The sequence below is a fragment of the Euleptes europaea genome, chromosome 7 (genome assembly GCF_029931775.1).
Source record: "Euleptes europaea isolate rEulEur1 chromosome 7, rEulEur1.hap1, whole genome shotgun sequence".
NCBI classification, from domain to species: domain Eukaryota; kingdom Metazoa; phylum Chordata; class Lepidosauria; order Squamata; family Sphaerodactylidae; genus Euleptes; species Euleptes europaea.
In genome coordinates this window covers 47,058,269-47,086,233 of record NC_079318.1, presented here as the reverse complement: position 1 = coordinate 47,086,233, position 27,965 = coordinate 47,058,269, and the positions used below count along the sequence as shown (strand labels likewise).

At 41.9% G+C, this 27,965-nt stretch overlaps 1 protein-coding gene across 3 annotated transcripts; it reads right to left on the bottom strand.

The window, feature by feature from the left end:
- Positions 1-31: 31 nt before the first annotated feature.
- On the bottom strand, positions 32-27,385 carry AIDA (axin interactor, dorsalization associated). Of its 3 annotated transcripts, XM_056852551.1 has the most exons (11): positions 27,235-27,385; positions 22,440-22,509; positions 15,986-16,039; positions 13,885-13,939; positions 11,932-11,995; positions 10,756-10,862; positions 7,384-7,395; positions 2,608-2,730; positions 2,073-2,195; positions 1,153-1,270; positions 32-203 (listed from the first exon to the last, which is right to left on the bottom strand). In XM_056852551.1, exons 1-11 carry the CDS (start codon positions 27,342-27,344, stop codon positions 107-109), a joined length of 933 nt encoding a protein of 310 aa, XP_056708529.1. In that variant the 5' UTR covers positions 27,345-27,385; the 3' UTR covers positions 32-106. The 3 variants fall into 3 exon arrangements, with proteins under 3 accessions (XP_056708529.1, XP_056708530.1, XP_056708531.1); XM_056852552.1 differs by lacking the exon at positions 7,384-7,395 and having other exon boundaries at positions 10,744-10,862; XM_056852553.1 differs by lacking the exon at positions 7,384-7,395.
- Between the last annotated feature and the right edge of the window lie 580 nt (positions 27,386-27,965).

Genomic DNA, 27,965 nt, shown 5'->3' with positions numbered 1-27,965 from the left:
TGGGGACCAGTAGGGTAAAACACTGCAATTCTTCCTGCCTGCTGAAGGTTCAATGCTACAGAGGCAGCTACTGTGGTTTTGTGGCAAGTGGTTCAGTTCACAAGAGTCACTCTTTGTGTAGTGTTTGATGAAGGTGAAGATATAGTGGCTTCTTAGTCAACAACTGAAGTTTCTTCCTTTTGAAGTCAGTGGGTTTTTTGTACCTGTAACCAAACAGAACAGTGACAACTGTGCTGTCACAGTTTAAAGTTACTTAAGATTTAAAACCCTACACTGTTACTAAGAAAATGCCTTAATATGCAGAAGAATCTTAAAATGTACACAAACACAATGATACCATTGTGTCATCTGGCCTATTTAAGATTAAAACATTTAAGGACCCCAAGTTACAAAACTGAATATTCACTTGGAACTAACTGAACTCCAACTCATTAACCACACTAGCCACCATTTCGTCTGTGTTCAGAGCCAAGCCTATTTCTATAGTTAATGTTGTCTCCTTCTAAACAGTTGCTGCAGGCCATACCCATCTGGATTTAAAACCCTGCTGAGCTACATGTACAAATAATGTTGCTTATAGCAGGAGTCCCCACACCCAACACCGTGCCTGTGGGCACCATGGCACCCACCAACAGCTTTCTTGGTGCCTGCCAAATGTTTTTAGGACATGGGTGGAGCTAGATGGGGCTTTTGCCCAGCAAAGCTTCTGATTGGCCATTTGAGATTTGATCAGCTGTGCAGATTTTTTAAAATGCTTTGGAAGCAGCTGCCACCACAGCACAAGATCCTCCCCGTGTGACCAAAGGTAATTGGCAGCAACCATTTTGTGCTGGCTTCGCCTCCTACACCAGCTAATGTGTGGCAGCCATTTTGTAGCTGCGCCCACCATGCTGAAGGTGCCCCACAGGCTTAAAAAATCTAAGCTCTGTATACACAATTGTGCTTTTTAATTTGAATTTTAAGCTGTATAAAAGGGTTTGGTGATCAACGTTGAAAGGCCAGGCAATTCAGAATATCTACTTATCAGCCCTCTGTGCTGCACAAGGTTACAAGCAAAAACTAAGCCTGACTTTCACAGTGAATGTTCAGCAGTCTCCAACCTAGTTGATAATCGGTTCTCACATTTAAATTGTTTGTAGCACACGCACTTACAGTTCTATGACCATTGGCCCAGGTTTAATTTCATCCATTTCCATGAAGGCAAAGCACTTGGTACTAGTGAATCTTTTCTTAGGCTTATAGTGTTTGAATTCAAAGAAAATAGCTGCACCTGAAGAGGGGAAAAAAAGTCTAACCAATACATAGCAACTAACAAGCCAGAGTACTGGTCTATAGCAAAAATATAATATATAAAGCTATTTGTAAAAGGAATCTCTGTTATCACCCACTTCTATTAACATAGATAAATAGGATTGATGTATGGAGGATTAATATTAATTTCTCTATCTCTCACACACCCCAAAACATAAAAGGAATAAAGCAGATCCTTTCTACTTTACGAAAGGAAATATCGGGTTGAATCCTATGAAGCGTGAACACAACAGTGCTTGTGGATTTCTTCTTAGCTCCTCCTGGCACTCTCTGACTCTAAGATCTCTAAAAGCTAACGCCTGAGATCTTGGGATCCATGTGAACAAAAAACCCTGTCTGGTGGGGGCGGGAAAGGCACTATGGTGACAGAATGGGGTGTCACGTTCCTTGGTTTCCACTAGTGCTTCCACAGCCACAAGAATGAGGTGGGAAGACTTTGCACAGTGGGACCCTTCGCTGCAGCCCCCTCTAAGCCATGCTACTTTTTAGCCATGTAGGTTCCATGATCTCCAACATCAGGTTTTTGGAGGTCTTGGAAGTTCTTGACAGATGACTGAAAGACACGGAAGCAACTTTTTTACCTGTGCTTCATAGGATTCTGGAAATAGTTTGGTAGGCTGAAAAGACATATGAAAGCAAAAGGTCTCACAGCTCTAAATTCTGACCCTTTGTTTACACTCTACACTTTGTCAACTATCTGCCCCCCAAACATTGATCTGCTAGTCATATTTTGATGCAATTTCACAATCCAAATCACAGACCTTTTGTTAATTTTTCAACATGTTTCTGAATCTCAATGTCTACATTAAAATGAATATATGTATCCTCCTTCCTCGACGCAACAGGTGTGTCTTGCACAGGAGTAAGTTCTATTCCATTCAGATCTGTGGGGAGAAGAATTACTGGTTTTATCAAAAGAAAAAAGCTGTAAACTACACTGCATTTCATTAAAAATTATTTCATAAAACTGTTTTCTTTTGAGGTACTGAATAAACTATTACTCATACTGCTCATGAAGATGTTTATTTGTTTTATGAATGATTCAAGACAAGATGAATTTCCTTATCATCTTTTACCATCACCTTTAAGGAAAATCAGCATAAAAATGTGAAAAATAAGTTAATTCAGAAATTTTTATATGCTGGGAGACAAGCATCACATTTGGTGGCACACTATCAAATAGTTATATATATTCTGGCTTTTGCCATAAATAAGCGTATTTATAGATAGTTATATAGTCTTTGCTAATAACAGATTAATCTGAAGTGCCCGGCCAATGAATAAAGGAAAAGTTACCTTTCACACTAACTGTGATATAGGGATCAATGCACTGCCCAGCATCCTTAAGACCAATTTTCTCAATTTTGATAGTAAGCAACATCATCCCAGGTTCAGATGGCAATCTGGGTAATAAAGTACCTGGCAAGAAAATAGACCAGAATATTAAGAATGGTATCATAGACCTTTCGCACTGTTTTCATGGCTGCTTCTAGCTTCTGTTTGCATTGTGGGACTGGAAGATTCAGTCCACCATTACTGGCTGTTTCTAAGGGAGGACCAGCTTTCTTTATAACGTGTCCAATCTTTACCCCAATACACACATGCACAGAATCAGCAAGCCTATCGTAAACATCTCTAGACAAAACAAGTTTATTTTCCAGGTTTATCATGAAGATGACGAACCAGCATAAGCTACAGTCCCTCACACACCTAGACCACAAGTATCAGATGCACTGTATGAATACATAAACAATGCACAGACAAACATTACCTGTATACCCAATTTTAGTTGCTATCATTTAGAACTGTCAATAGTAAGCTCTACAGTAACACAAGTCATAGGCCCAAGGATCATGTGACAAGAACTTACAGCATAGTTGACCATGAATAAAAACATTTCAGATAATGGAAGTATGAACTACCTTAGATGGAGGAAAAGTCTTCTGAGCTAGCAAAGTTCTAAGTCAATTCCTTTATGCTGAAGCTAGACTCATGATCAATAAAAGTTGCAGAAATCACATTAGTGTGAAAGCAAGTACGACTATTTGATTACAAACTTTTGTTTATCACAGTTAGGATTCAATAGCTCCAGTTTGGCTTTCTGTGTTTTAACAAAGCCAACAGGAGGGTCTTCAGAGACCAAGCCTCTAAGAAGTCAGACAGCAGCTCCTGGACCATGTGACCAGACCAAAGCGCAAGAGCAGAAGAGCTAATGGGAGTTAAGCGGGGAAGCTTCAGGGGGTGCAGAGGACAACCAGAGAGAGTGTGACAGAGAAAGCTTCTCTAAACAAGGACACACAGATAAAACTCCTCTGCAAGTTCAGCGTTGGGTCAGGAAGTTAGAGGACACATCATCCTTACTGGTACACCCATTCTGTATATTTTCAGGTGAGTAACCTTTCTTACCCCTTAACACCTTTAAAAAGCCAAACCATCCATGGGGGCAAAAAGCCAGCAGGGATGTGTGGGCTATTCAATGTTTTGCCGGGAGTACCACATGTATGATAATCTACCCATGGGGCAGAAATTGTGTGTGCATGCTCAATGCATGGAGCTCTTGATTCTCAGAAAATCGGTGCATTCCCTTGAGGCTAGGGTTGCTGACCTGGAGAAGCTGAGAGACAGAGATTGGTATGTAGACAAGACCTTTAAGGATCTGCTAGAACTGTTCTGCTCCTGTGCTGACAGCTCCTCTACTGTAATGAAAATGGAACGTCTCTAGGTTGGAGAGCATCAGGCTGAGGAAACGTGGACATCTTTCCTTGCATAACAAACCAATATTCTCTCATACCAAACACACGCCTTTGGGGTTGGAGGTGGACAGACTTTGATAGTAGGTGATTCAATCTAGAGACTGTTTTGACCATATGGTGACTTGCCTGCCTGTAGTGAACGTTGCAGATATCACACACTGTCTAGATAGGCAGATCAAGCAGAGCTTTTCTTATGTCCTAAGCTTAACCCTGGGAAGCTTCATGACAGAGTGGGGATTTGAACCCACAGTTCTGAGGTTTTAGCCCAACACAGCAACCGCTACACCAGATGCAAGACTTATGCTTTATCCCACATTTTATACATTATGTATTAAAATGCATATTTAGTGGATTTTATGGAGCAATTAATAATGCATTTAAATTCACTAACTGCCAAGGAAGGCCAGAAAGACATGCAATGAAGAATGAAAAGCAAAAGGCTGGTTGTAAAAGAAGCTCTATCACATATACTGCTCAAAGGAGTTCCACCCATTCAAGACAGTGCACTTGTTTTTTAAAAAAGGAAAAGTTCCAATGTGAAGTGACCCAGTTTCTTATATACTGAAACTTCAATGAAGGTATCAGAACCTTCCAGATTCCTTTAGTTAACCATCGGTATGGGGGAAGGGGATGGACAGGTGACTACAGTAGCCACTGTCCCCAAATCATAACCAGCCAAAATGCTTGGCCTTGGACTAGCAAAAGAACCATTCTGTCAGGAATTTTGGCAGCTGGATGTAACTGACCAACTACCCACACCCCTACCACCCTGGAGTTCTCTCCAATACCCAATTTATCCTTTACTCTATCCAGAGTGACAAGCGCTTGTTTTCACTCTATGAATGAGTGCTCCCAGGGCCCCAAACAGTGACCTAAGAAGTAGTCTAAGTACAGATCCAGAGGGGAAGAAGAGCAAGAAGACATGCAAGGAATAGCACTTTTCCTTCTCATAAGATAGTGATAATCTTGGGCAAACGAAGCTTGAGTTAAAGCCAATTTCTCTCCTTAAAAGGCTAGAGAAAAAATTCCTTTTCCTAGCCTTGGAGAAAGAGGAGGAGGATCAAGGTTAATTAACAAGTGTGCAAGGGAGGACAGAGCTTATAGGGCCTGAGAGTATACTCAAATGAGGAAGTGGGGGAGGGGGGGTTGAGGTGTGTTGCACGCCAAGCTAGGATTTTCAGATGAAATCCCAACTCATCTATATTGGGTCCCTGTGAGAGTTTTCTTAGCTGACCATGCTAATGTTAGCTTTAAAAGACCTTTGCTGGATGCTAATGCCGCAGGATTGGGCTCACAGCTTTGATGAGTCTCAATGAATTGTCTGGGTCTAGGTAGAGGGAAAGACTTGTTTCTGTGGGGCTGCTTTTGTTCTTCATAAGTGTGATGAAATTATACTGAACTGAATTACAGCCTGCCCCTTCTCTGCTGACTTCTGGTCTTTGTAATACAGATGGCCAAAAACTTGCAAAATGGTCACAAAATTGAGTCCTTTTCAGCAATATGCACATTAACTTCCATTAATTATGCAATGAGAGGTAGGGATGTGCATTTGGCTATTTCCAGTCCAATTATATATATCCAAAAATGCCTTATCAGTGTTTTCTGGATATATTTGGGTGCCCAGATGGTACCTGGGATTTTCCTGGATCCCAAAATGGGTCCCAAAATATTTAGGCGTAACTGGGAATACTGGGGGCCAGTATTTTAGGCTTCCAGGGCTGCTTTTTCTTTAATTTTACTGTGTATATGTCATTGTTTTCTTGCCAGGATTTGTTAATGGCTTGCCAGGTTGGTTTAGCTTGGGTTCTGTGCTTTGAAATTGGTTCTGTTGGTCTTGCAAGTCACAACATTGCATTCTTTGCTCACATTTATTTGAATTTGATTCTCTGGTTCAACGTTGTCTTGGATTCTCTGGTTTGGCATTCGTTGTGATAAACTTGCCTTAATGTCTGGCACTTCTGCTGGGATTCCTTGGTTCCACATTGGTTCTGTGGGCTTGTTGGTTCTTTTTGCACTGGGAGGCTTTTGGCCAGTGGTTGCTTTGCTTGCTATTGTGTATCTGGTTGTCATTTGCCCTGGAAAAAGCATGGAACTTTCCCCCCTTAGGAAACAATGGAGGATGGTTGGGGGCACCTTGTTCTGGGGCCTATAGAACTGGACCCCTTCATCCAATTCTCTTGAAACCTGGAAGTTATTTAGTAGACAGGCACCACCAGTTCTGCTGCAATTTTGATGATATTTGCTCAAAAAAACAGCCCCTCCAGCCCCCTTGAAATATTTCCTACAGGGAATAATGGAGCCAAATAATATCAGAATCCCCAAAATAAACCAAATATGTATACCAAACTGGTATTCGGAATTGGCATGATAGGAAATACAGATTTTTTTACCACGGGGAAAAGCAATGGTGGCAGCAGCAACCTAGAGGTTTGTATACTACAGGGTGGCCACTAAAATTTTATTTTCCATTTCCCTCACTATCCCTGACCAATTTTAATTTCCCCGAGTTTCCAGAAAGTGGCAGCCCAGAACTACATATCGGTACAGCTTCCTCCACCATCACAGTTCTGATTCCTAAAGGTTGAACACATGAAGCTGCCTTATACTGACTCAGACCCTTGGTCCATCAAAGTCAATATTGTCTGCTCAGACCAGCAGCGGCTCTCCAGGGTCTTAGGCAGTGATCTTTCACATCATCTACTTGCCTAGTCCTTTAACTGGAGATGCTGGGGATTGAACCTGGGACCTTCTGCATGCCAAGCAGATGCTCTACCCCTGAGCCACAGCCCCTCCCCAAAGTTAATACTTCAGAGGCCAGCACAGATAAATCCAGGTATTCTTTGCAGGCTTTATCCTTCCACTTGTTCAAAGGTCAAATTATTTCACATATTCCTGTAAAGCAATGCAGATGCTTGAGGGCTCTCAACATATAGACTTAATTATGTTGAGACAGGGAAGGTAGACTACCTAGCACTTAAACCCCAAAAGGTTTCTGGTCATGTTTAGTATGTAGCAGCTGAAATATCTAAAGCTAAAGAGTGAGACCATAGCAATACAAACACATTCACAATTAACAGCTGTAGGGGGTTACCGCACTTGTATTCCCAGTGATGTATTAAGAGTTTGAAAACGTTATAAAAAATATTGGTCGCACTTTGTTTGGCCCCTTTAGCTGTGAAGACGTCTTCCAACTGTTTATAAGCCCTGGTATCCAAAAACCCTTTTAAAGCGATGTTTTTTACAACATTTTCAAACTCTTAATACATCGCTGGGAATACAAAGTGCGGTTACCCCTGTACACATTCAAATGTTACCATACCTTCATTGGCTCCTGGTTTAGATGAATGATGTAGCACATGGTTACACGACGGAGACATGCATGTAGAAGACAAGACCAGTGTACAATTAGGTGGCACAATAATGGAATTCACGTAAACAAGGAGAGTGTACAGGCAAGGCAAGCAACACTGAGATTACAAATTCAGCACAACAGTCAACTGAAAGCAGTAGAAGATGAAGCCTCAAAAAAATCTGGTTGAGTGCACAAACCACCTCTTGCCTTTACCCGTAAGTGTAATTTTGACAAGACAGACATCTATTCTCTTATAAGTTGAGAAAAATCATTTAGGAAAAAAAGGAAATTATAAACTAATGCTGGTCATCTAAGAACCATTTTAGATGTGATGATGAGCAGGGGAAAACAGGAAGCACAAGACAGAAGATGCACATAAGTAACTTACTTGTATCAAACAATAAAAATACTTTGCAACAAGCATTGCTACAAACTCTTTTTTGTTGTGAATTTGGATAAATAATCAGATCCTCTGACATCCATCCATCTGATTTTCTCTTGGCCAACATAAGCAATTCCATAGCAAGCTAGTTTTATTCTATATCCTATTAGAATACACTAAATTGTTATGGCACTATCTCCACTATGAAGTCTGTTCTACTTATCTTTCGGAACCTTACTATATTTGAAAATCGGTCAAGAATTAGTGATCACTAGATTTAGCAGATCTCATTAATGTTCATTAAAAGCTACTGGGCACACTGTTTCCACCATGACAATTTTTATTCTCTAGCAAGCTACTGCTTAGCTAGGTTGCTCCATTTTCCAGGATTTGCAAATCCACAGAGGAGAAAGGTGAAGACTAACATGAAATGGCATAAGAACATAAGAAAAGCCATGCTGGATCAGACCAAGGCCCATTAAGTCCAGCAGTCTGTTCACACAGTGGCCAATCAGGTGCCTCTAGGAAGACCACAAACAAGACAACTGCAGCAGAATTATCCTGCCTGTGTTCTGCAGAACCTAATATAATAGGCATGCTCCTCGGATCCTGGACAGAATAGTATTCATCCTGACTAGTTTCCATTTTTACTAGTGACCATGACTACCCCTCTCCTCCATGGACATGTCCACTCCCCTCTTAAAGCCTTCCAAGTTGGCCGCCATCACCACATCCTGGGGCAGGGAGTTCCACAATTTAACTATGTGTTGTGTGAAAAAATACTTCCTTTTATCTGTTTTGAATCTCTCACCCTCCAGCTTCAACAGATGACCTCGCGTTCTAGTATTATGGGAGAGGGAGAAAAGCTTCTCCCTGTCCACTCTCTCCAAACCATGCAAAATTTTATAGACCTCTATGTCACCCCTTAGCCGCCTTTTTTCCAAGCAAAACTGCCCTAAGCGTCTTAACCGCTCTCCATAGGACAGTTGCTCTAGTCCCCTAATCATTTTGGTTGCTCTTTTCTGCACCTTCTCAAGCTCTGTAATATCCTTTTTTAGGTGCGGTGACCAGAACTGTACACGTGTCCAAGTGTGGTCTCACCATAGATTTGTACAAGGGCAGTATGATATCAGCAGTTTTATTCTCTATTCCTTGTCTAATTATGGCCAGCATGGAATTTGCCTTTTTTACAGCAGCCGCACACTGGGGTTGACATCTTCATTGAGCTATCCACTACCACCCCAAGATCCCTTTCTTGATCTGTCGCTGCCAGCACAGATCCCATCAGTGTATACGTGAAGTTGGGATTTTTTGTCCCAATATGCATCACTTTACACTTGCTCACATTGAATCTCATTTGCCATTTTAATGCCCATTCTTCCAGTATGTAGAGATCCTTCTGGAGCTCTTCACAGTCCGATTTTGTTTTAACCAACCTAAATAATTTGGTGTCATCTGCAAACTTGGCTACTTCACCGTTTAACCCCAACTCCAGGTCATTGATGAACAGGTTGAAAAGCACCGGTCCCAACACAGGTCCCTGAGGCACCCCACTGCTCACATCCCACCATTGTGAGAACTGACCATTGATTCCTACTCTCTGCTTCCTATTTTTCATCCAGCTCTCAATCCATAAGAGGACTTGTCCTCTTATCCCATGACTATGAAGTTTGCTTAGCAGTCTTTGGTGGGGGACTTTGTCAAAAGCTTTTTGGAAATCCAAATACACAATGGCTCATTCCTGTCCACATGCTTACTGACGCTTTCAAAAATCTCTAATAGGTTAGTGAGACAGGACCTACCTTTACAGAAGCCATGTTGGGTTTTGCTCAGCAGACCCTGCCCTTCTATATGCTTGACAATTCTATCTTTAATAATGCTTTCCACTAATTTACCCGGAACAGATGTTAAGCTAACTGGCCTGTAATTTCCTGGGTCCCCTCTGGAACCTTTTTTATAAATGGGTGTTTGGCCGTTCTCCAGTCCTCTAGTACAGAGGCTGATTGAAGGGACATATCACATATCTTTGTTAGAAGTTCAGCAATTTTTCATTTGAGTTCTTGAAGAACTCTAGGATGAATACCATCTGGTCCCTGTTACTTGTTAGTTTGCAGTTTGTCTAGACGTTCTAGGACTTCTAAGAGGTTAGATGGTCATCTGTCAGCAATGCTGATTCTATTACCTTAAGCAGATTATGAGAGGGAGGGCATCTTGGCCATCTTCTGGACATGGAGTAGGGGTCACTGGGGGTATGTGGGGGAGGTAGTTGTGAATTTCCTGCATTGTGCAGGGGGTTGGACTAGATGACCCTGGTGGTCCCTTCCAACTCTATGATTCTATGATTCTATCCAGTGGTCCAACCACTTCCCTAGCTGGTTTCCTGCTCCTAATGTACTTAAAGAATTTCTTATTGTTGGTCTTGATGTGTTTAGCAATATGTCCCTCAAAATCTTTTTTTGCATCTCTAATTGTTTGCTTGCATTTCCTTTGTGCAAGTTTGTGATTGCTTTTGTTTGCCTTGTTTGGGCAAGCCTTCCAGTTTCTGAAGGAGGCCTTTTTTCTCTAATAGCTTTCTTCACCTTACCCGTTAGCCATGGTGGTGACCTCTTGGACTTAGTCTCCTGCCTAGCAACCTAAATTTGGATTCCAAGACCTCCGCACTACACTTCCCCACATTGTTGGTGCCAATGTGCACCACGACCACTGGCTCCTCCCCAGCACTATCTACCAGACTATCTAAATGATGGGTAATGTCCACAATCTTCACACAGGCAAGTCACCATGTGGTCCATGCACCCGCCAGAAACCCAAATGCACTGTAGCACTTTGGTATTCCAGTCAATCAGGTTTTGACTAATGACCATCCAGGTGGTCCAGCTATACATGTCTCCACCCAACCTCCACAGCAGTAAGTATCCAGACTGATCCCCCATTAGGTAAATAACTGTTTTCCCTACCTGGAACTCTAGCAGGAAATGTGTCTGGAGAGCCTGCTCCAGCTCCACCTTCCTCCTCATCTTCCTCAAACTCCAAGTCTTCCTCTTCACCAGGAGCTAAAATCTTCCTTTAAAAAAAACAAAAAAACGCACACAAACAATAGGTTGTCTCCTACACAGAATCCATCCCCGACTGATTCAGTTCAAAAGACTGCACTGAGAAATACTGCTTGAGGAAATATTAGGAACTGTGAAAGCTGCATGCTGGTTAATCTCAAGGGGCTGCTTCACACATGTAAGTTTATCACTTCATGTTGAAGTCACTGATCAATGAAAATGCATGTGAGCACTCACCCTCATGCTGCAACCCTGTGCACTTATTTGGAAGCAAGCACAACTGACTCAGCTGGATTGGTTTCTGAGTAAACATGTAAAGGATCCTAGTGATTATAAATCTGCAAACTAAAGACTACCAGACTGCTAGTAAATACTGCAAGATAGATAAAGTACTCCCCTATATACTTACGTATGTTGCAGTGTATCAGAGAAGACAGTTAACCATAATTTATAGATGAAAAAGGGGACAGCATAACTATGCTTTAGAATGAATTGTATCCTGTGCCAATCTTTGCCATTTTTAAATAGCACCATTAACAGACATCGAGCATTACAAATCAAGTACGACAGATCCCTGCCCAAACACATTTACAATCTAAGTTATAGCAATGTTGAAGATACAAAGGTAACTTGGAGTGACATGAACAAATGCAGTTATATGCTTTTGGACTTCATTACAGGTTGGTGATTAAGGGGTAATATGTCAAAGGAAATATCACTGATCATCACAAATGTTTCTCATCTCAGTTTCCTTCTCTATTTGTACTGCACACCTATGCAGTTCTCTACATACACATACCAAAATGTACAGAATGCCATAGCAGAGAAATTAGTCTTCAAGTCATAGTCTAGAATAGAGACTGGATGCCGAAAGTCTTGAAATATTGTGAAAAGTCTCCTTGTCATTACAGCATGATGTATGCAATAAGGCTTCCAGACATTACAGCCCCTATATACTTGAAAATCCCTCTGTCACAGAGACAGGTCTTTCAACAATTCTTCATTGGGGGCTGCATTCCAGTGTCTCATGGATACTTAAGCCCTTTTCACATGGATTCTTCAGTTTAAATTATTCCTTACCTTGGTGGAACGGGCTGAATATCAAAGGGGAACTCTTTATTATAGGTGAGAATATTCTTTAGGACTGCAAAAGGAAGAGAGCTGTCGTCAACTACCAAACAGTGTATAAATGTAATAAAGGGTCAGGGGGTCTCATTCTTTTGCCTTCATTTGAAATGACAGGTGTCTCATACACCTTGCAACTCATTCCCATAAAAGGACAGGATCAGGGTCACTAATTATCATTCCCACCAATATGAAGTATCCAAACCAAAAAACATGTTTATTACAGAACCAAGGCCATGTCCTAACATACAACTCAAAACCCATGCAATTTTGAAAAACAGCAAATATGTTTATTGGCAATTTTTAATGTCTTTATAAACTAAACGCTCCCCATCTTGTTATCTTTTAGCCCTGAAGCACATAAGCATAAAAAGAAGTGGCAGATATGAGAAATGCTGTCTCTGAACTGTACCATCACCTTTATTTAGCTTTCTCAAGGCCCTGAACTTCCCATATTCCATAATTAAGCAGCACCACACAGGGATGTAATAGACCAGAGGTACTAGATCTGGGCTGGGAAACACCAATGAAGCAACTGTGTCTGGGGGAAAAAAAGATTCCCCTCACAGAGCACCAAGACACAGGTGACTCAGCCTCGGACATGAAAGCTTAAGCTTAACATGAGCGACCAACAGTGTTTTATACGGTGCAGTATGTCTTCTCAGCTATCAATTAAGCAATGTTTTTGTAGGCTGAGGACATTCACCCAAGGAAAAGGAGACACAGTGGTTGAAAATAATTTCAGGACATTATGTAAATGAGCAAAATGAGAGCCCTGCTCCCCATATGCTCTATTGCCAGTAGAGCTTTAGACAATAATGCCTCAGAAGCAGCAAACAATTGTTAGTACTCTTGCCGTTTAGCCCCACAGAATGAAACCCATTGTGGCAAGATTTTGCTGAATAGTTATCACCAATCTGGAAGTTAAAAAGGGGAAGAGATATTCTGTACATGGACATTTTTTTCCAGGTTTAGGTGGAATAACCAGAGACCAAGTTTCAAAGTCCTGTTAATATTAGGGAAATTCTCTAAGGTTGTGGGCATGGCTTGTTACTTTTTATCCCATCAGTATGACAGTGAGCTCAAGACAGTGTAGATGATGGTTTCCTCCCAAATTTATATTGTGATGTAGGCTGGGATGAGAGAACAGGGCCCCAAGGTGACCCTGTAAGCTCCTTGGCAAAGCAGGGATGTGAATCCAGGTCTTCCTAGCCTGATATCAACTACCACACCTTCAAGAAGTGAAGTCTTTTATTACCTTGGTTACAGATAACTGGTGGAGATGGTCTACCACTTAAAATCAGGCAATAAAACTTTTAAAGCATGCTCAAGATCAGAATTACAAATGTTTCTATGCTTATTATATATGTCATTAAAAAGACACTGGACTCTTTGCTTCACAAGATACGCTTTTCACCCCTCCCGCATCCAGGCATTGGGAAGTTCAAGGGCATCCTTCAAGGAAAGAGAGATGCTGTAGGCTTAAGGCTGCATTCCAATATCACAGCAAATGGAAGCTTGATCAAGTGGGGAGTGCTTTGGTCAAGCACTACAGGAGGAGGGAAGGAGACAGACCCACAGGAGGGGCTTAGATAGAAGCAATAAGTGGCTTCCTCCAAGAATCTTGCTGCATCTTTACACACAGAGGGACTAATATAAACATATCCTATTACAGACAACACAGCAGAATTGCTCATTTCCAGCAAAATCTGACTGACCCTTCCCAGTAGATCATGCAGAGAGCAAACCAGGAGCCTCCTCCAAGGGACACCACAGCCACACTGCTTCAACTACTCCTATCGGCATTAATCTCTAGTACATTACGTTTTAAAATGGTGTCAGTGCTGGTAGGAAGACTGTTAAAGCAGTGGTGCGATTGCAAATGTGTTTCCAAAGCAGAATACTTACTTGGTTCTAGTTTCTTCAGATCCTCTAGCTTAAATCCTTCTTGGGACTGTGTAGACTAAGAGGAAAACAGTTTTAGTATTTTTTTCCCATTTGCCTTTAGTGTCACATTTGTGATAAAAAGGGGGAGAGATAAGATGCATTTGCAGCTCTTGAGTTCTTTTCTGAATGAATCTTGTATTCCAAAGAATCTTTAGATCTTTGGATCCCTCTGAATTGCATTATTTTCCTAAAGGAGAAAGGATATTTAGATGCGAAATCAAGTTGCTGATAAAGCAGACTGCTTTCCCCAGAAGCCTAGAAAAGCTGGTTAAGTTCTTCTGATGAATAATAAATACATCTTAAATTCACACTCTGAGTTCCTGAAGCATTATTAATGCACCAGAACTAAAGGGGGGAAACCTAGAGATCCCTCTAAGGAGTTAATACTTGCAGACTCTGATCAAACTCCTACCCTATTCTCCTCTTGGATAATTTTCCAAATTAGAATTTCACATCCACTAACCAGCATATATACCCAAATAATGTGTTCTTTTAGTTAGAATTTAGCCTTGGGACAAACTCCTCAAGAGACTGAAGGTTCAGAAAAAGATGTACAGGCTTAGAACCAGAACAACAGTTTATAAGCAAATCTCATCAAGTCAAGCTATAAGTGCTGGTGTGATCCAAGTCTGAAGGTTAGGGAAAAAACCAGTTCTTGCAAGACAGTACCTAGATGAATGATCAAGGCAGCACTGTGATGAAGTAGGACCATACGCCACAAAGCTCGCTGCAGAAAGAACGGCTGGAGCAAGCACACAGGACTACTACAGCTATGGACTTCTTACAAGTCTCTCATTGCATAGAATATGATTATTTATGCTGCACTGTGAACTGCTGGCAATATACCAAGGAGAAATTATAGTGCAACTGAAGGCAGATATAGTGGTGCATGTGCTTATGAATGAATTACTTTGCTAGATAGCTTTGAAAGCGGGCAACAATTGGAAAAGGGATATCTTAGATTACCTGTTGAGTTACTTCTGCTCCTGCTTCAAAGCTAGACTGCTAGCTTAGCTAGACATAATATTTGTCGTGAAAGAACTTAGTTCTCTCAACACACTTCCTCCATACGGTCAAGGAAAACTGCTGGTGCTTGCCTCTGCCAACTGGCACTTCTAGCTCACTTTCAATCTCCCCTACCTGTTGAACAAAGTCCAGTATCAAGATATAAGCCTGACAATCAAAACCATCTCTCCTCTTCTCAGCAGGATATCATTGCAAGCACCGCCAGCTTTCTTAAGTCATTGGAAAAACTGTTTTACTTACACCAAATGTAACCAGGCTTTCAGCCTTTCCTTTGTTATACTGTTCCCCCCCACACACACTTTCTGTTCCAGCGTTTGCGTCCCTGCTTTGAGTCCAGTGTCAGTACTGGGCTAGGAGAACCCTTGGCCAGAGACCTTGGAGAGCTGCTGCTAGTCAGAATGGATGGGGTAGATAGACCCCTCTGAAGATGCCTTACACACAGCAACTGGAACAAAGGCTTCCAGACATAATGGATACCTTGCTTGTTTTGTAGCTGTGCTAATGCTAAAGCCTGTGCTGCTTCCTAGTGTGACCTAGTCAGGCAGAATGAAACCAACCAACCTCATGACAAATATATATATGAATGATGCTTTTGCTCCTTTCTGCATAATCTTTGTAGGAGGAAACTGAAAAAAAATGAGTGAAACCTAGCTATGTCTGTGTTGAACCAGTTCATAAATACAACTGCACTAACTCATTAAGATACCCTATTCGCTGGATAAAGGTCACAAGAGACCATCAGTGACCATACACCAAAATAGTTGAGAATCTTTGGTAAGACAAATGCCATTAGAACAGAGGGCTTGAAAATGTTTGCTTAAGACACAACTCATCCAAAAACTAAAAGGGGGGGGGGGTTGAGCCCTAGACATTGCTATTTTCTCCTTCATTTCATTTCTCACATACAATAAACCATTCCAAGGAATGAACTAGAGCCCAAGATAACACACACACACACACACACACACACACACACACATTGTTTTCACTAAAACTCATGAAGAAACACAATCAGATGGGAGAAACTGATCAATACCTGCAAAGCTGCACTCCTTAATTCCAGGCATGTTGCAATCTTAGCTAAGATCTTCTGTAAAAGAAAAGGGGAACATCACTGACAATAAGCTTTACATTTGAACAAAGATAACCTTTTCCAACATGTGCACAGAGATGGCTGCAATCTAACCTAGTACGGGAAAGATGCAAAAGATGCATCCCATATTACCATTTAATGCATAAAAGGCCACATTTGTCCATGTAGACACATAACATTTTGTCGCACAAGCACAACTGAGCAATGCTTTCGGTTGCAAACAGAATGGCAATCGGTTTCCAGACCAAGCTGTAACACACACCCCTTCATACGTGCCTGAAAATACAATACAATCAAGCATCCTTAATACAGTGGCATGTAAACAAGAGAGGTAAAGATCTTTATCTCTTCTCCACTCACATCCCTTCCCACCCCCCACAGTCCTGTGTCAGAGACAGCCTGCTTTCCTTTCCTGAATTAACAGCTATGCTTAGAACAGTATTTCCTCTCCCTCAAACAAGAGCATTACAGCTGCTTGAACTTGCCAACTGCCCTTTTGCTGTGGAGCAGAAAACTTTGACATGTGTTAAAATGCACTTGAGAGTTGAAGAATGATAGTACAGTCAGAACAAATGTGCTCAGGAGAGATTTAAAATCTCAAGGAATGTTTAAAAAAGAAAAACAAGAGATCTACTGAATTGTGGCAAGACACCAGCAGGCATTATTCATAAACTATTTCTCAGGAACCACACCCAACCCGAAAGTAAAAAGAGAACAAAACACACACACACACACACACACACACAAATACTGCAGCTAAACAGAGCTAGTGTTTTTTCCAACTGTTGCTTTCTCAACATGAAGCTTCATTTTTCTGCAATGAACCCAATATTTCATTAATAGCATTGAAGTTGTAATAATCTCCATGAGATAACTCTTTGTCCCCAAATTTATGGTAACGATCTTACAGAAACAGCTACTGGACGCACTGTCAAGTCTGCTGTGCATGCAGTAACTGTGCTAATGGAAATTTCACATAGCATGCCATCCACAAGTCCGCAGCCCAAGTGGAATTTCACTGTGTTCTGTGAAATATATTGTATATATTATTTGAATATATTTATTATATTACTTGAATATATTTATTCTTTTCTATCAGTGGGCATAAGGTGGTTTATTGCACATTTCTTTCTACCTGTATGTAACACCTTTCTGTATTTCATAATGTCATAAGGCCAAGTATAACAGGAGCAGGGTCTTAAGAGGTCACAGCTTCGGTGTGGGAAAATAGGTGTGACCACCTAGAAGAACTCAGCTAACTGAAGACATTCAGCTAGTGTAATAAAAAGCCAAACAATATCAGCTTCAATGATTCACCAACAGGCCACAATATGTCTCAACTCATTCCACACTTCTTCTTTTTTTATATAGATTTTATTGGATTTTATACTAAAAATTTTCCATTGCATTATACAACATCTATGACAATATAAAATTTCAATTCTAACCTAAAGTTGTTATAGTTCCATAACATATAATAAAGAAAAAAAAGAAAAAAAAAGAAATGGAAAATTTTGACTTCCCCATCACCTCTATCTTCCTCTTAATAAAAAGTTCATCTCGTCGTAGTTAATCTAATCTTAATAAACTATCAATATCCTGTATAAAAAAAACCATAATCTGTTAGTAAATATAATTATGCTTATTCATTATAAAAAAAAAACCAAAAATAATCCTCTGGATCAGATTAGAAAATATTCTTCCATTCTTCCCAATTTTAACTCATATTCACAATAATGCATCCACGCCTCCCATTCCCCCAGAAACCGAACGTCATTTTCTTCATTTAGAATAACTGTGAGTTTTGCCATTTCTGCCACTTCAAACATTTTAACAATCCAGTCTTTTTTCTCAAGAATTTCTAGCCCTTTATTCCCAAAATGATGTCTTAATCTTAATTCCACTACATCATTAATAGCCATGCCACCCGTCCACACTATCAAAGCCTTTGGATCCAGCAATCATGTTTAAATCAATCCTTTAACCATGGTCTAATACTTCCTTCTGTAACTGAAATAGGCCAGTCAGGTATGGGAACAGGATTTCTTTGTTCTCTCTCATTTCCTCAGACAGGATACGTATCCAAAAATAACTCTTTCTGGGCTTCATCTCCATCGTGGCTTCAATCTGTATTCCTTGACCTGCTCTCTTCTTCCTTATATCCACACGTCGTTCCATGACTTTTTTAAATGAAAAGTCTATTTCTTGTATGTCTGATCTCTTTATCGCCGGCTGGTTGCTTTCTTGAACTTCTGTCTTCTTCTTTGTATCCTTGTATTCTTCCATGACTTTTTGGGCAGAAGAGTCCATTGCTTGTATGTCTGTATTTGTGGTCATCGTTTGAATTTTCAAGACTTTTATGTCTTCTATAACCAGATCCAACTTCTGATTGCCTACCTGTGATGATTGGTCAAGAGTCGTCATCATTGAAATCAGTTGAGCCATCTGTGTTGAAATCTGTTTTAATTGTTTAATTGTCGCCTCAGAATGTTTAGCAAGCATGTCCTGTATTTTTTTTTCCATGTTTGAATTCTGTAAAATTCCCTTTGATTTCATAGGAGCAGGGCTATGTATTAAGCCAAAAGAAGCTGGTAAAATACATGTGCACAGACAGGGCCTTTAAAGTTCTAATTAAAAGATAATAATTCAAACATCAGCCTTATAATTTTTTCGGGTTGAAAAGAGTCGAAATTGGCTCTAGAATTACGTTTTAAAGTTTTGAAATACCAGTGAGTTTTTTTCGGTCGCTCTAGGTCGGGCTGATCAGGAAGTATACAGGAAGTTGCTAGTGCCGTGGACCTTCTACCGCCTCTTCTCGATGGTTGTTCCTTCAGGAATGATTTCCAAGTAACTCGAGTGCGATGCGTAATCGGTCCTACAACTACTTCCTGTTATTTTAGTTCCGATGATAGATAGGTTGTTATAGAGGGTCTTCCGTTCCAGGCGCTCCCTTACTGCAAACGTGGCAGGATATTCTTCGCCGGAAAATCAGGAAGAAAAATCACCCTCCCCTTCCCTTGGACCCATTGGTGATAGTTCTTGTCAATCAAAAGGTATCCTTCCGACTCTTTATTATGGTTTAGGCTGATCGGATTGATAAGGCTCCTGTCGCTAATCCCGATGGCTAACTCAGATCAAACTTTTTCAGTTCGGATTAAGGAGGAATGGGGGTCCCAGAAATATTCTTATCAGCCCCCCGTCTGTTCAAGTTTCCAGTAAGTAGACGAAGAGTTCTTTTGTACTCACTTGGGTGTCAAGAGGTGAGGTTCTTTTCTTTATGTAGTCCTTATGTTGGTATTAAGGTGATGGAGGGTGGAGCTTGATGCCTAAGTTGCGTTTTGGCGATGTCCTTCCCTAGTGCCCTCGCAGGACCGGCGTCCAGGACTCCGAGGGGCTTAAAAAAGCCCCCTCAGAGTACCTAGGAGGTCAAACCGCGTTTGCGGGCTGCAGGGAGTTCCTGCTTTCCAACCCACTTGCAAGGGTCGGATTGGGGTATCTATGTACCCCAGAAATAACGCAAACTTGGATTTCTCCCAGGACAGCCTGGGGAAATGGAGTGCTCTCCCCAGCAGCACCACCGGAAGTCTCCAACTCATTCCACACTTCTAAGCACAACTGTGCATGCAAAGTGGGAGAAGACAGCTGAAAAGTTCTTCTTAGATTAATTCCACATGCAAGTACTAACCAAGGCCAATTCTGCTTAGCTTCCGTGATATGATGAGATTGGGCTAGCCTGGGCCATCCATAGTCCTTTCCAAAAGATTCCAATCCAGGTTCAGGACTATGTAAATTCATTGAGTTACAAAAATTATTCTAGCTACAGAAAGCATTTACTTGCTGCAGAATACACACAGTGCTGGCTAAGCATCTGATGGACCAACTGTTCTTAAGCCAGAGTTTGCACAGCTTTCCCATACTAGTCTACCATCTCTGCCCTGGAAAGCTACTAATGTTAAAGATACTATTTTTTCCTACCTGCATTGCCCAGTAGTCGTTCCTCAATAACTACAGCAATGCAGCTGCTTTCAGTCAGTTATTTTGACTCAGATAAAGGACGTATTTCTGGTGTCTGTATACCATGCACTAATATGCAGAAATAACATTATTGCAACTATGCTCTGGTACTCTACTCTCCATCCCCTCTTTCAGGTACACTATAGCCTGGTTTTTCCTTCCCTTCATCAAATCCAGAAGGACCAAAGAGAATGCACGAAGGCAGGGCAGTGTGTTGAAAGGAGGAGCAGCATGGTACTCAGGGTTGCCGGGTGAAAGAGATAAGGATTATTGAAAGGATTTTTGATGGGGAGAGGATGCAAAACTTTCTCTGTTGTGGCTGTTTACCATCTGAAGCTTTTGACATTCAGCCTGAAGGACAAGAAACTTTGTGCAAAGGAAACAGATGACACATCACGACAAGCAGAAGAGCCCTGCCACATTATCCTGTACTAACAAATTAGCCAAGTCATATATTCATTTACTGTACTGTACAGAAAGCCTTGAAAGTTCTTTCCTAATATAACCAACTTTCATTAAGTAACATTATGTTTATTCAATGACAACCTCGTTTAATGAAAAAATAATAGCTAAAGTACTGACAAGGAAACAATAATAATAAATAATTAAAAAGTTATTATTTATTTTATTTATGTTATTTACAGCCCACCTTCCTCACTGAGACTCAACGTGGATTGCACACAGTAAAACAATAGAATCAACAGGACGGGATATCCAATAAGTAATGCAATAAAATTAGGATTACAAAAATCTGAAACAAAGCAAAGCATGGCACCTAATGTAAGAGGACCGGTATAACATACTAATAAATGCAACAGTATTAATACAATGTATTAATACAATGCATCTTGATTTTTTTTAAAAAGTTGGGAGCCAGTTTCTCAGCATTAACCATCAAACTATTAAAAATTCTCTCTTAAATCAACGGAATAATCCAACACATTCACTGCTTATAAATTGCTGCCAAGCCAACCAATTATATTTTGTCTTTTTGCATTACACTGAGCTTCCATGGTGATAGGACCAAATCCATGTAACATGGATGAAACTGCAAGGTCAGTCAATAACTGCTTTTAAAGACAATGATCACAGGCAGCAATGTGAGATTGCATGTGTGTTAAGTGCTGTCAAGTCACCTCCGACTCATGGTGACCCTATGAATCAATGCCCTCCAAAATGTTCTATTTTTGACAGCCTTGCTCAGTTCTTGTAAATTGAGGGCTGTGGCTTCCCTTATTTAGTCAATCCATCTCTTGTTGGGTCTTCCTCTTTTCCTGCTGCCCTCAACTTTTCCTAGCATGTCTTTTCTAGTGACTCTGGTCTTCTCATTATGTGTCCAAAATATGATAGCCTCAGTTTAGTCATTTTAGCTTCTAGGGTCAGATCAGGCTTGATTTGATCTATAACCCACTGATTTGTTTTTTTTTGCCAGTCCACGGTATCCATAACAATCTCCTCCAACACTACATTTCAAAGGAATCTACTTTCTTCCTATCAGCTTTCTTCAATGTTCAGCTTTCACACCCATAGATAGTAATAGGGAATACGAAGGCATGAATTAATCTAATCTTGGTGGCCAGTGACACATCCTTACACTTCAGAATATTTTCTAGCTCCTTCATGGCTGCCCTTCCCAGTCTCAATCTCCTTCTGATTTCTTGGCTGCAGTCTCCCTTTTGGTTGATGATGGAGCCAAGGAATAGAAAGTCTTGTACAATTTCAATTTCCTCACTGTCAGATTCAGATCTCATTGTCAACCTTAAAGTTGTGTAATTCTCCTGTAGTCAGTACTTTTGTCTTCTTGATGTTCAGCTGTAGTCCTGTTTTGGAACTTTCTCTTTTAACTTTCAGCAGTAGTTGTTTCAAGTCTTCGCTATTTTCTGCTAGTAATGTAGTATCATCGGCATATCTCAAATTGTTAATGTTCCTCCCTCCAATTTTCACTCCACCTTCATCTAAATCTAACCCAGCTTTCCTAATTATATGTTCTGCATACAGATTGAAGAGATAGGGAGATAAAATACATCCTCGTCTAACACCTTTGCCAATTGGGAACCATTCTGTTTCTCCTTATTCTGTTCTAACTGTGACCTCTTGTCCAGAGTACAGGTTGCGCATCAAAACGATCAGATGTAGTGGCACGCCCATTTCCTTTAAAATCAGCCCTAGCTTTTTGTGAGATTATCAGGGAAAAAGTCTAAAGCAGCAATGCAATCTCATTAGGATTAGCCAAACGTCCAAGCAAGCAAACTTTGAAGTTCCTCACAGTTTTGGGAAACAAAAAGCCCATTAACTATTATTCTATTACACCTCAACAAGTCCTAATAAAACTGTTCATGTTTTTAAAGATTGTTCTACCACAAAATGAACACACATTACATACCTTTTGATCTTCTGTGAACTCTGAGTTGTTGGGTTGAGATTGAGCCTCCTTCTGTAGGTGTCTTGCCAAACTGAACAAAAGGGAGGGGTGAGAGAGAATTTGAATGTTTTGTGGCGTTTTGGATTGTACAAGATAACACAGTACTCATTATGAGTTTAATCCAATGGGGAAATTCTGGTGTTGAAAGGGGGTGTGATTTCTACTGACCCAACCCATACTGTTCCTGGAGGTCCCCTGTTCCCCAAGAGCAGAATTTTGGGCTTCAACAAGAGGCAAGGCAGTCTCGTTCTGCCAATGGAAGTCCTCTCCCTCAATGGAAGTTTTCCACAGATTCTAACTATACGTGCTTTAAAATTTTTTAGACTGATATACTTCAGACTGATATACTTCACATTCACATCAACCTTCTACCTGAAAGGGTAGATATACCTTCTACCTTAAAGGGCAGATATACAAAGTTAGGTATAGCAAAAAAAAAAAAAAAAAACCCGCAACAAGAATTTTACCTTATTCAAGGGTTTCCACCCACAAATAGTCTAGATATGTGTTAGATGTCCCTTTTATGTATGGGAAGAGACTGCATTAGTTTGCTCCTTAATTGTGTCCGGCACAGAGATTCCGTTGCGCATTAATGCAACCCTTCTCCTACCCAAGTTCTGAGAGAAAGTAACATTTGCACAGATTGCATGGCATGGCAAGCTATAACAATGTCAAAACTGTTACAGGGCTCCATTAAAAAACTAGCATAGTAGCGGCAACTGCACCAGAGATTGCAACAGCAAGAAATACGTGTGATCAAAGCAGAGATCAGGGCATCAAAAGACTTGCATAGCAAGATCTCTGTGCTTATTGTCCCTTTCAGTTGAGTCTCATCACCTTTACCTATTTTGATTTCTGAGAACGAAGAGCTTGAAGCAGCTTCTAAGGGGACAGCAAAGTTACAGACTGTACTGGAAACTACAGTAATATTCTTTCTTTCACTTATGAGATAATGCTGACCATGGGTGGCTGCATCCAAGACCACAGATGGCAGTCATGTGAAGTAGGGCTGGGATGCAAACAGCTACCTTCCTCCCAGCAGCAGCCCCACCCCTACCGCCATAAGTGGGAGGCTCCACAAACATATTCCAACAGTGGGAAGAGCCAGTGGAGCAGACGTTTTGCTGGAGTTATGCCTGCCCACTCTGCATCAGGATTCATGCCTTCACCAACACAAGGTAAGTATGTGGGAGACAATAAAACAATGAATGGGGGACCCTTTATATCTAGACACTGTGCTTATGTTCAAACCTCCTACCACCATCATTTCTAATAAAAGCCAAACAATTTGGGAATGAAGCCAATTTTTTCAAACTGTATCTAGGGTTCTTTAGAAGTTTCAGATGTTCCCCAAACAAAATATGACTTTATGGACGAGCAGCTTCTGTGAAAGACAGCTTGTTCACAATTACTGAGCTCTTCTTGCAACATGCAGCTGCAAACAGGAACTGGATGCATTTTATGATGCATTCTTGGTTCATGAAGACCTACAGTGAGGAACTGAAGAAAAACCTCCCTTGTAACCTGTCAGCTAAAAAAATCCCCCAAAGCCTCTGCAGCCAAATGCAAAATGTTTCCTGATCAGACAAGTCAGTGTAAAGGGTTTTCTGAAAGTATGAAAACCACTGCTACAGAAGAGTGTTATACTTCCACTGTGTAACGCAGGGGGTTCTTCAGCTGCCACATTTTCCCCAAGTATAGTAGTGAACACTTCTTGCCACCATCTGTGTAACAACAAAGACAACCTTGAGCATTCATGGTCATCTCAGTCAATGAGCCAGGCAGATCAGTAGCAAAGCTTGCATGCAGCAAGTTTTTTTTTTCAACCACCCCATCCCAAGCAAGGAACCCCAAGAAAGTTAGCATTGCATTTTGTAAGCAGATATTCAAAACAATAAGGGGAGACAAGTCACCCCGTTAACACCAAATGAGATAGAAGGAAACACCTGGTGCAGGTAAGAACTGGGCTAAACACACATCAGAAAGAGCTTGTACATCTCCTAGCTACTGCACATGCCTTCAGAGAAAGCCCCTCAAACTGCAGGACAAGTCTTCATCTGCAGAACATGTGGCCCCAAAGCAAAATATTATCCCAGTTATTTTGCAACTTATGAGTTTCATTCTCACATGTGGTTAAGTGAGGAATCTCACTTGGTACATATGGTACTTCTGCACTGCTTCCAGCAAGGGACACAAGCCAAGAGAAGCAATGCAGGATTGGATGCCTGGGTGTGTCTGGGCTCATGTCTCTTAAGTGCTAAGAACTCTAGCCTACTTCTCCATGTGGACTGAGCTGGGATGCTACTGGGTGAGGTTGACAGGCTTGGAAGCAGTTTAGGTCCTGAGCTCCAGAAAAAAACATTTCTTGGCCTCATGTACAAAAGAGTAAGTCAAGAAATCATGGGCAGAGGAGAAGATTCTAGAAGTTTGGGGAAATATGCAGTTCAGGGGGTGAAGGGGTTGTTGGAGATCTTAGATGCATGGGCACTTACAAATAATAAACAGTTACTGTTTTTATATTAAATGTACTGTACACAACCTGAATTTGATAAAGATCAAATGACCCACAGTAATTTTGTACCCCTGTCTAGAGAGTGACAACAGCTATCTACTTAATAAAAAAAACAGCTGATTCCCATGCACATATAGTTGATCTCTGAAAAGCTGCAGATATCCGATTATGCCAAATTCGGCTCCAAAAATCCAGGTGTGGCAAGGACTTTCCCATACTTAGATACTTCACATTCACAAAAGATCCTTACAAATCACAGGACCATGCCTCTTATGCACGCCTAGGCAGCAATTTGGATTCCAGTCTTTTGCAAGACAAGAGCAGTCATAACTACCTCTCAGCAAGCTATTAATATTAGAATTCTCAAGTGCTAGGTCAATGGTAGGTTTATCTAATTTGATAATTAGGCAGGCAGGCATCCTATACCTTTAACTGTCTCACAAAGCAGATCTGCAAGTACAGATGATCAACAAATCCCAGGCACCAGGTCACCATGGCACCTAGAAAATTCACTGTGGTGCTTAATATTGTCAGCAATGATTTTATTGTAGTGTCTCTCAGCAATTCACAGTGGAAGCACAAAATCTGGTTCTAACCACTTTTTCCACTTTGACCACCAAAAAAGGTTATGTTTGGCTTCCTGGGACCTACATGGACAAAAGCCATGTGGAATAGTAGCTGTAATAAGGAGGGTGATTGTTCAGTATTGAATGAAAAAGATGACTGGATCCTACCCAGAGTTTATTTATCATTTTGCATCAGAATGCTTTACTGTGTGACAAAAATAAATGTGCATGATATTCGCATCGTTGCTTATTTGTATGCAAGCTTGACTTCAATAACTGTCCGCTTTCCATACTGTTTCCAATATTTAGTTAAATCAAGCTTTTTAAAGCAATAATGACATTATGAGAAATTAGTTTAGGACTAGAGATTAGCTTTTTGTTGCAGTGATAACAACCACCCCTATATTTATGTACTACAATGCTTTCAGCATAGCATTACAGGAAGCTAAGCAAAGATCAGGATTATGTTTTGTGGTAACAAAAATTAGAAAATGTCATTAAAATACAAAACCCTGAAAGCAAAATGAGTCTGGCTTCTACATTTTTGGGCTGGCTCCTAGAGCCAAAGAAAATTTGTCAAGGCCTGTTCTACTCAGGACATTCAAACAACAGGAACTACACTGTACATAAAAACTACCAGTCCTGGGAACCACAGAATGAAGCATATCCAATGTGGGAATAATAAATAGCTGCCAAAGGCAAGCTTCTACAGGATAACCCAGCAGGATACCACTGGCAAGCCAAGCTATGCATAGGAAGCTTGGTGTTAAAACTGTCTCGTTCCCTGTTCTTAACCCACATTACCTTTCATTTGAAGCGCACACACTCCCTTGTGCAATGGAGAAGGGTGAGGAAGGGATTTTTTGCACCCCTCCCAAACCCCATCAGGCACCCCCACCAGGGTTCCCTACTGTACCACCGAGCCCCTCCCCACCACTGGACCCTCCTTGACGTTAGCACCAAGGCAAACACAGCCGCCCCTCCCCAACCTCTGGTGCTCCAGAGGCAGGCAGAACGAGCCTTCAGATCCTCCGCCAAGCCTCCCCAACCCCACCCCACCATAAAACAAGACTCCAGCGGCGCCGTAAACACTTAACGTTTATTCCAGTATAAGCTTTCGCGAGCCAGAACTTACTTCATCAGATACATGGGACCGTAAAGCCGTTAGGTCTGTGCTTTTATATTTGCAACAGAAAAACGGAGGTGTGTGTGTGGGGGGGAGACTGGGTGAAAACGCATGGGAGGTTTTGCCTTGGGTTTGCTGCTCTCTAAATGCACATTTTCCCCAGCCAAATTCTCAAAACTCAACAATAAGCCCCCCACCCCATGCAGAGTTTTGAGGATTCGGATGGGGGAAACGTGCATCTAGAGAGCGGCAGATCCCAGGCAAAGCGTTTTCGCCCATTATAAAGAGAAGCCACTTCAAAACCACATGCAAGACGCTTCCCTCTGCCCCACCCGGAGGCAGCCTCCCCCCTTGGGCCCCGCCCACACGCTCCGGCCCCGCCCCAGAGCAGCCCCCCCCCATCCCCCGCCGCGCGCCCTCAGCCGCGCCTCAACTGCTCGCTCCGCCCCCCGCCTGCTGCTCCCTCACGGCTTTCCCCTCAGCCAGCCCAGCCCAGCCCAGCCCAGCCCTTGGCGCTCCAGCCGCCGCCGCCGCCGCCCGCCCCGCACTCACATCTGATACTCATCTATCGCCTCCACCAGCTGCCCCCAAGAGTCGAAGTCGGTCCCCTTTCTGAAACTGGCGCCCCAGCGCTGCAGGTGGCTCCGGGCCGCTTCCGACATGGTCCCGGCGCTGCTAGGGCACCATGTTCCCCACGGGGGTGGGGGTGCGTGGGACGGAGGGAACGGAGAAGGGCTCGCGCCGGGCAAACCCCCCCACCCCTTGGCTCCGTCCAGCCCAGCCCAGCAGCAACAGCGCCGCTAGTCACCGACCAAGCCCATCTGCCATCGCAACCGAGCTTGACGGCCGCCTCCAAACACCCCGCCCTGCCTGCCTCCCTGGGAATCAGGCTAGGTTGTACGAGGGCCCGCCCCGCCTTCCTTTCCTTCACAAGCACCGCGAAACTATAGCAACACTTCCGGCCGCCGGGAGGAGATACGGGGCTGGGTGGAACGATAGGGGAGGCACCATAGAGATCGACGAAGAGCGGCTCCCCTAGTTGGCAACGCGCTGTTGTCCCCGCCTGCGTTTAAATAAAAAACGATAGGGGAGGCACCATAGAGATCGACGAAGAGCGGCCTTGATCGCACGCTATTTGATCGCACGTATTTCTAAATAAAAAAACCCGGAAGTGAGGTTTATTGACGTCGCTTGTTCTGTTTGGAGGCTCGCTGTCGTTTCCGTACATCCGCGATTCTACACGGTATTAAGGGTAAACATTTATTACAGTTGTGTGCAGACGG

Bases quoted from the DNA above. Each gene is read 5' to 3' on its own strand.
- AIDA (XM_056852552.1), bottom strand. From the start codon at position 27,344: ATGTCGGAAGCGGCCCGGAGCCACCTGCAGCGCTGGGGCGCCAGTTTC. The intron at 10,863-11,931 runs GTAAGGAATAAT...TTTTTTTTAAAG, and splicing joins ATTCAGCCCGTTCCACCAAG to GAAGATTTTAGCTCCTGGTG. The intron at 1,271-2,072 runs GTCTGTGATTTG...TCCCCTCTTCAG, and splicing joins TGTTGAAAAATTAACAAAAG to GTGCAGCTATTTTCTTTGAA.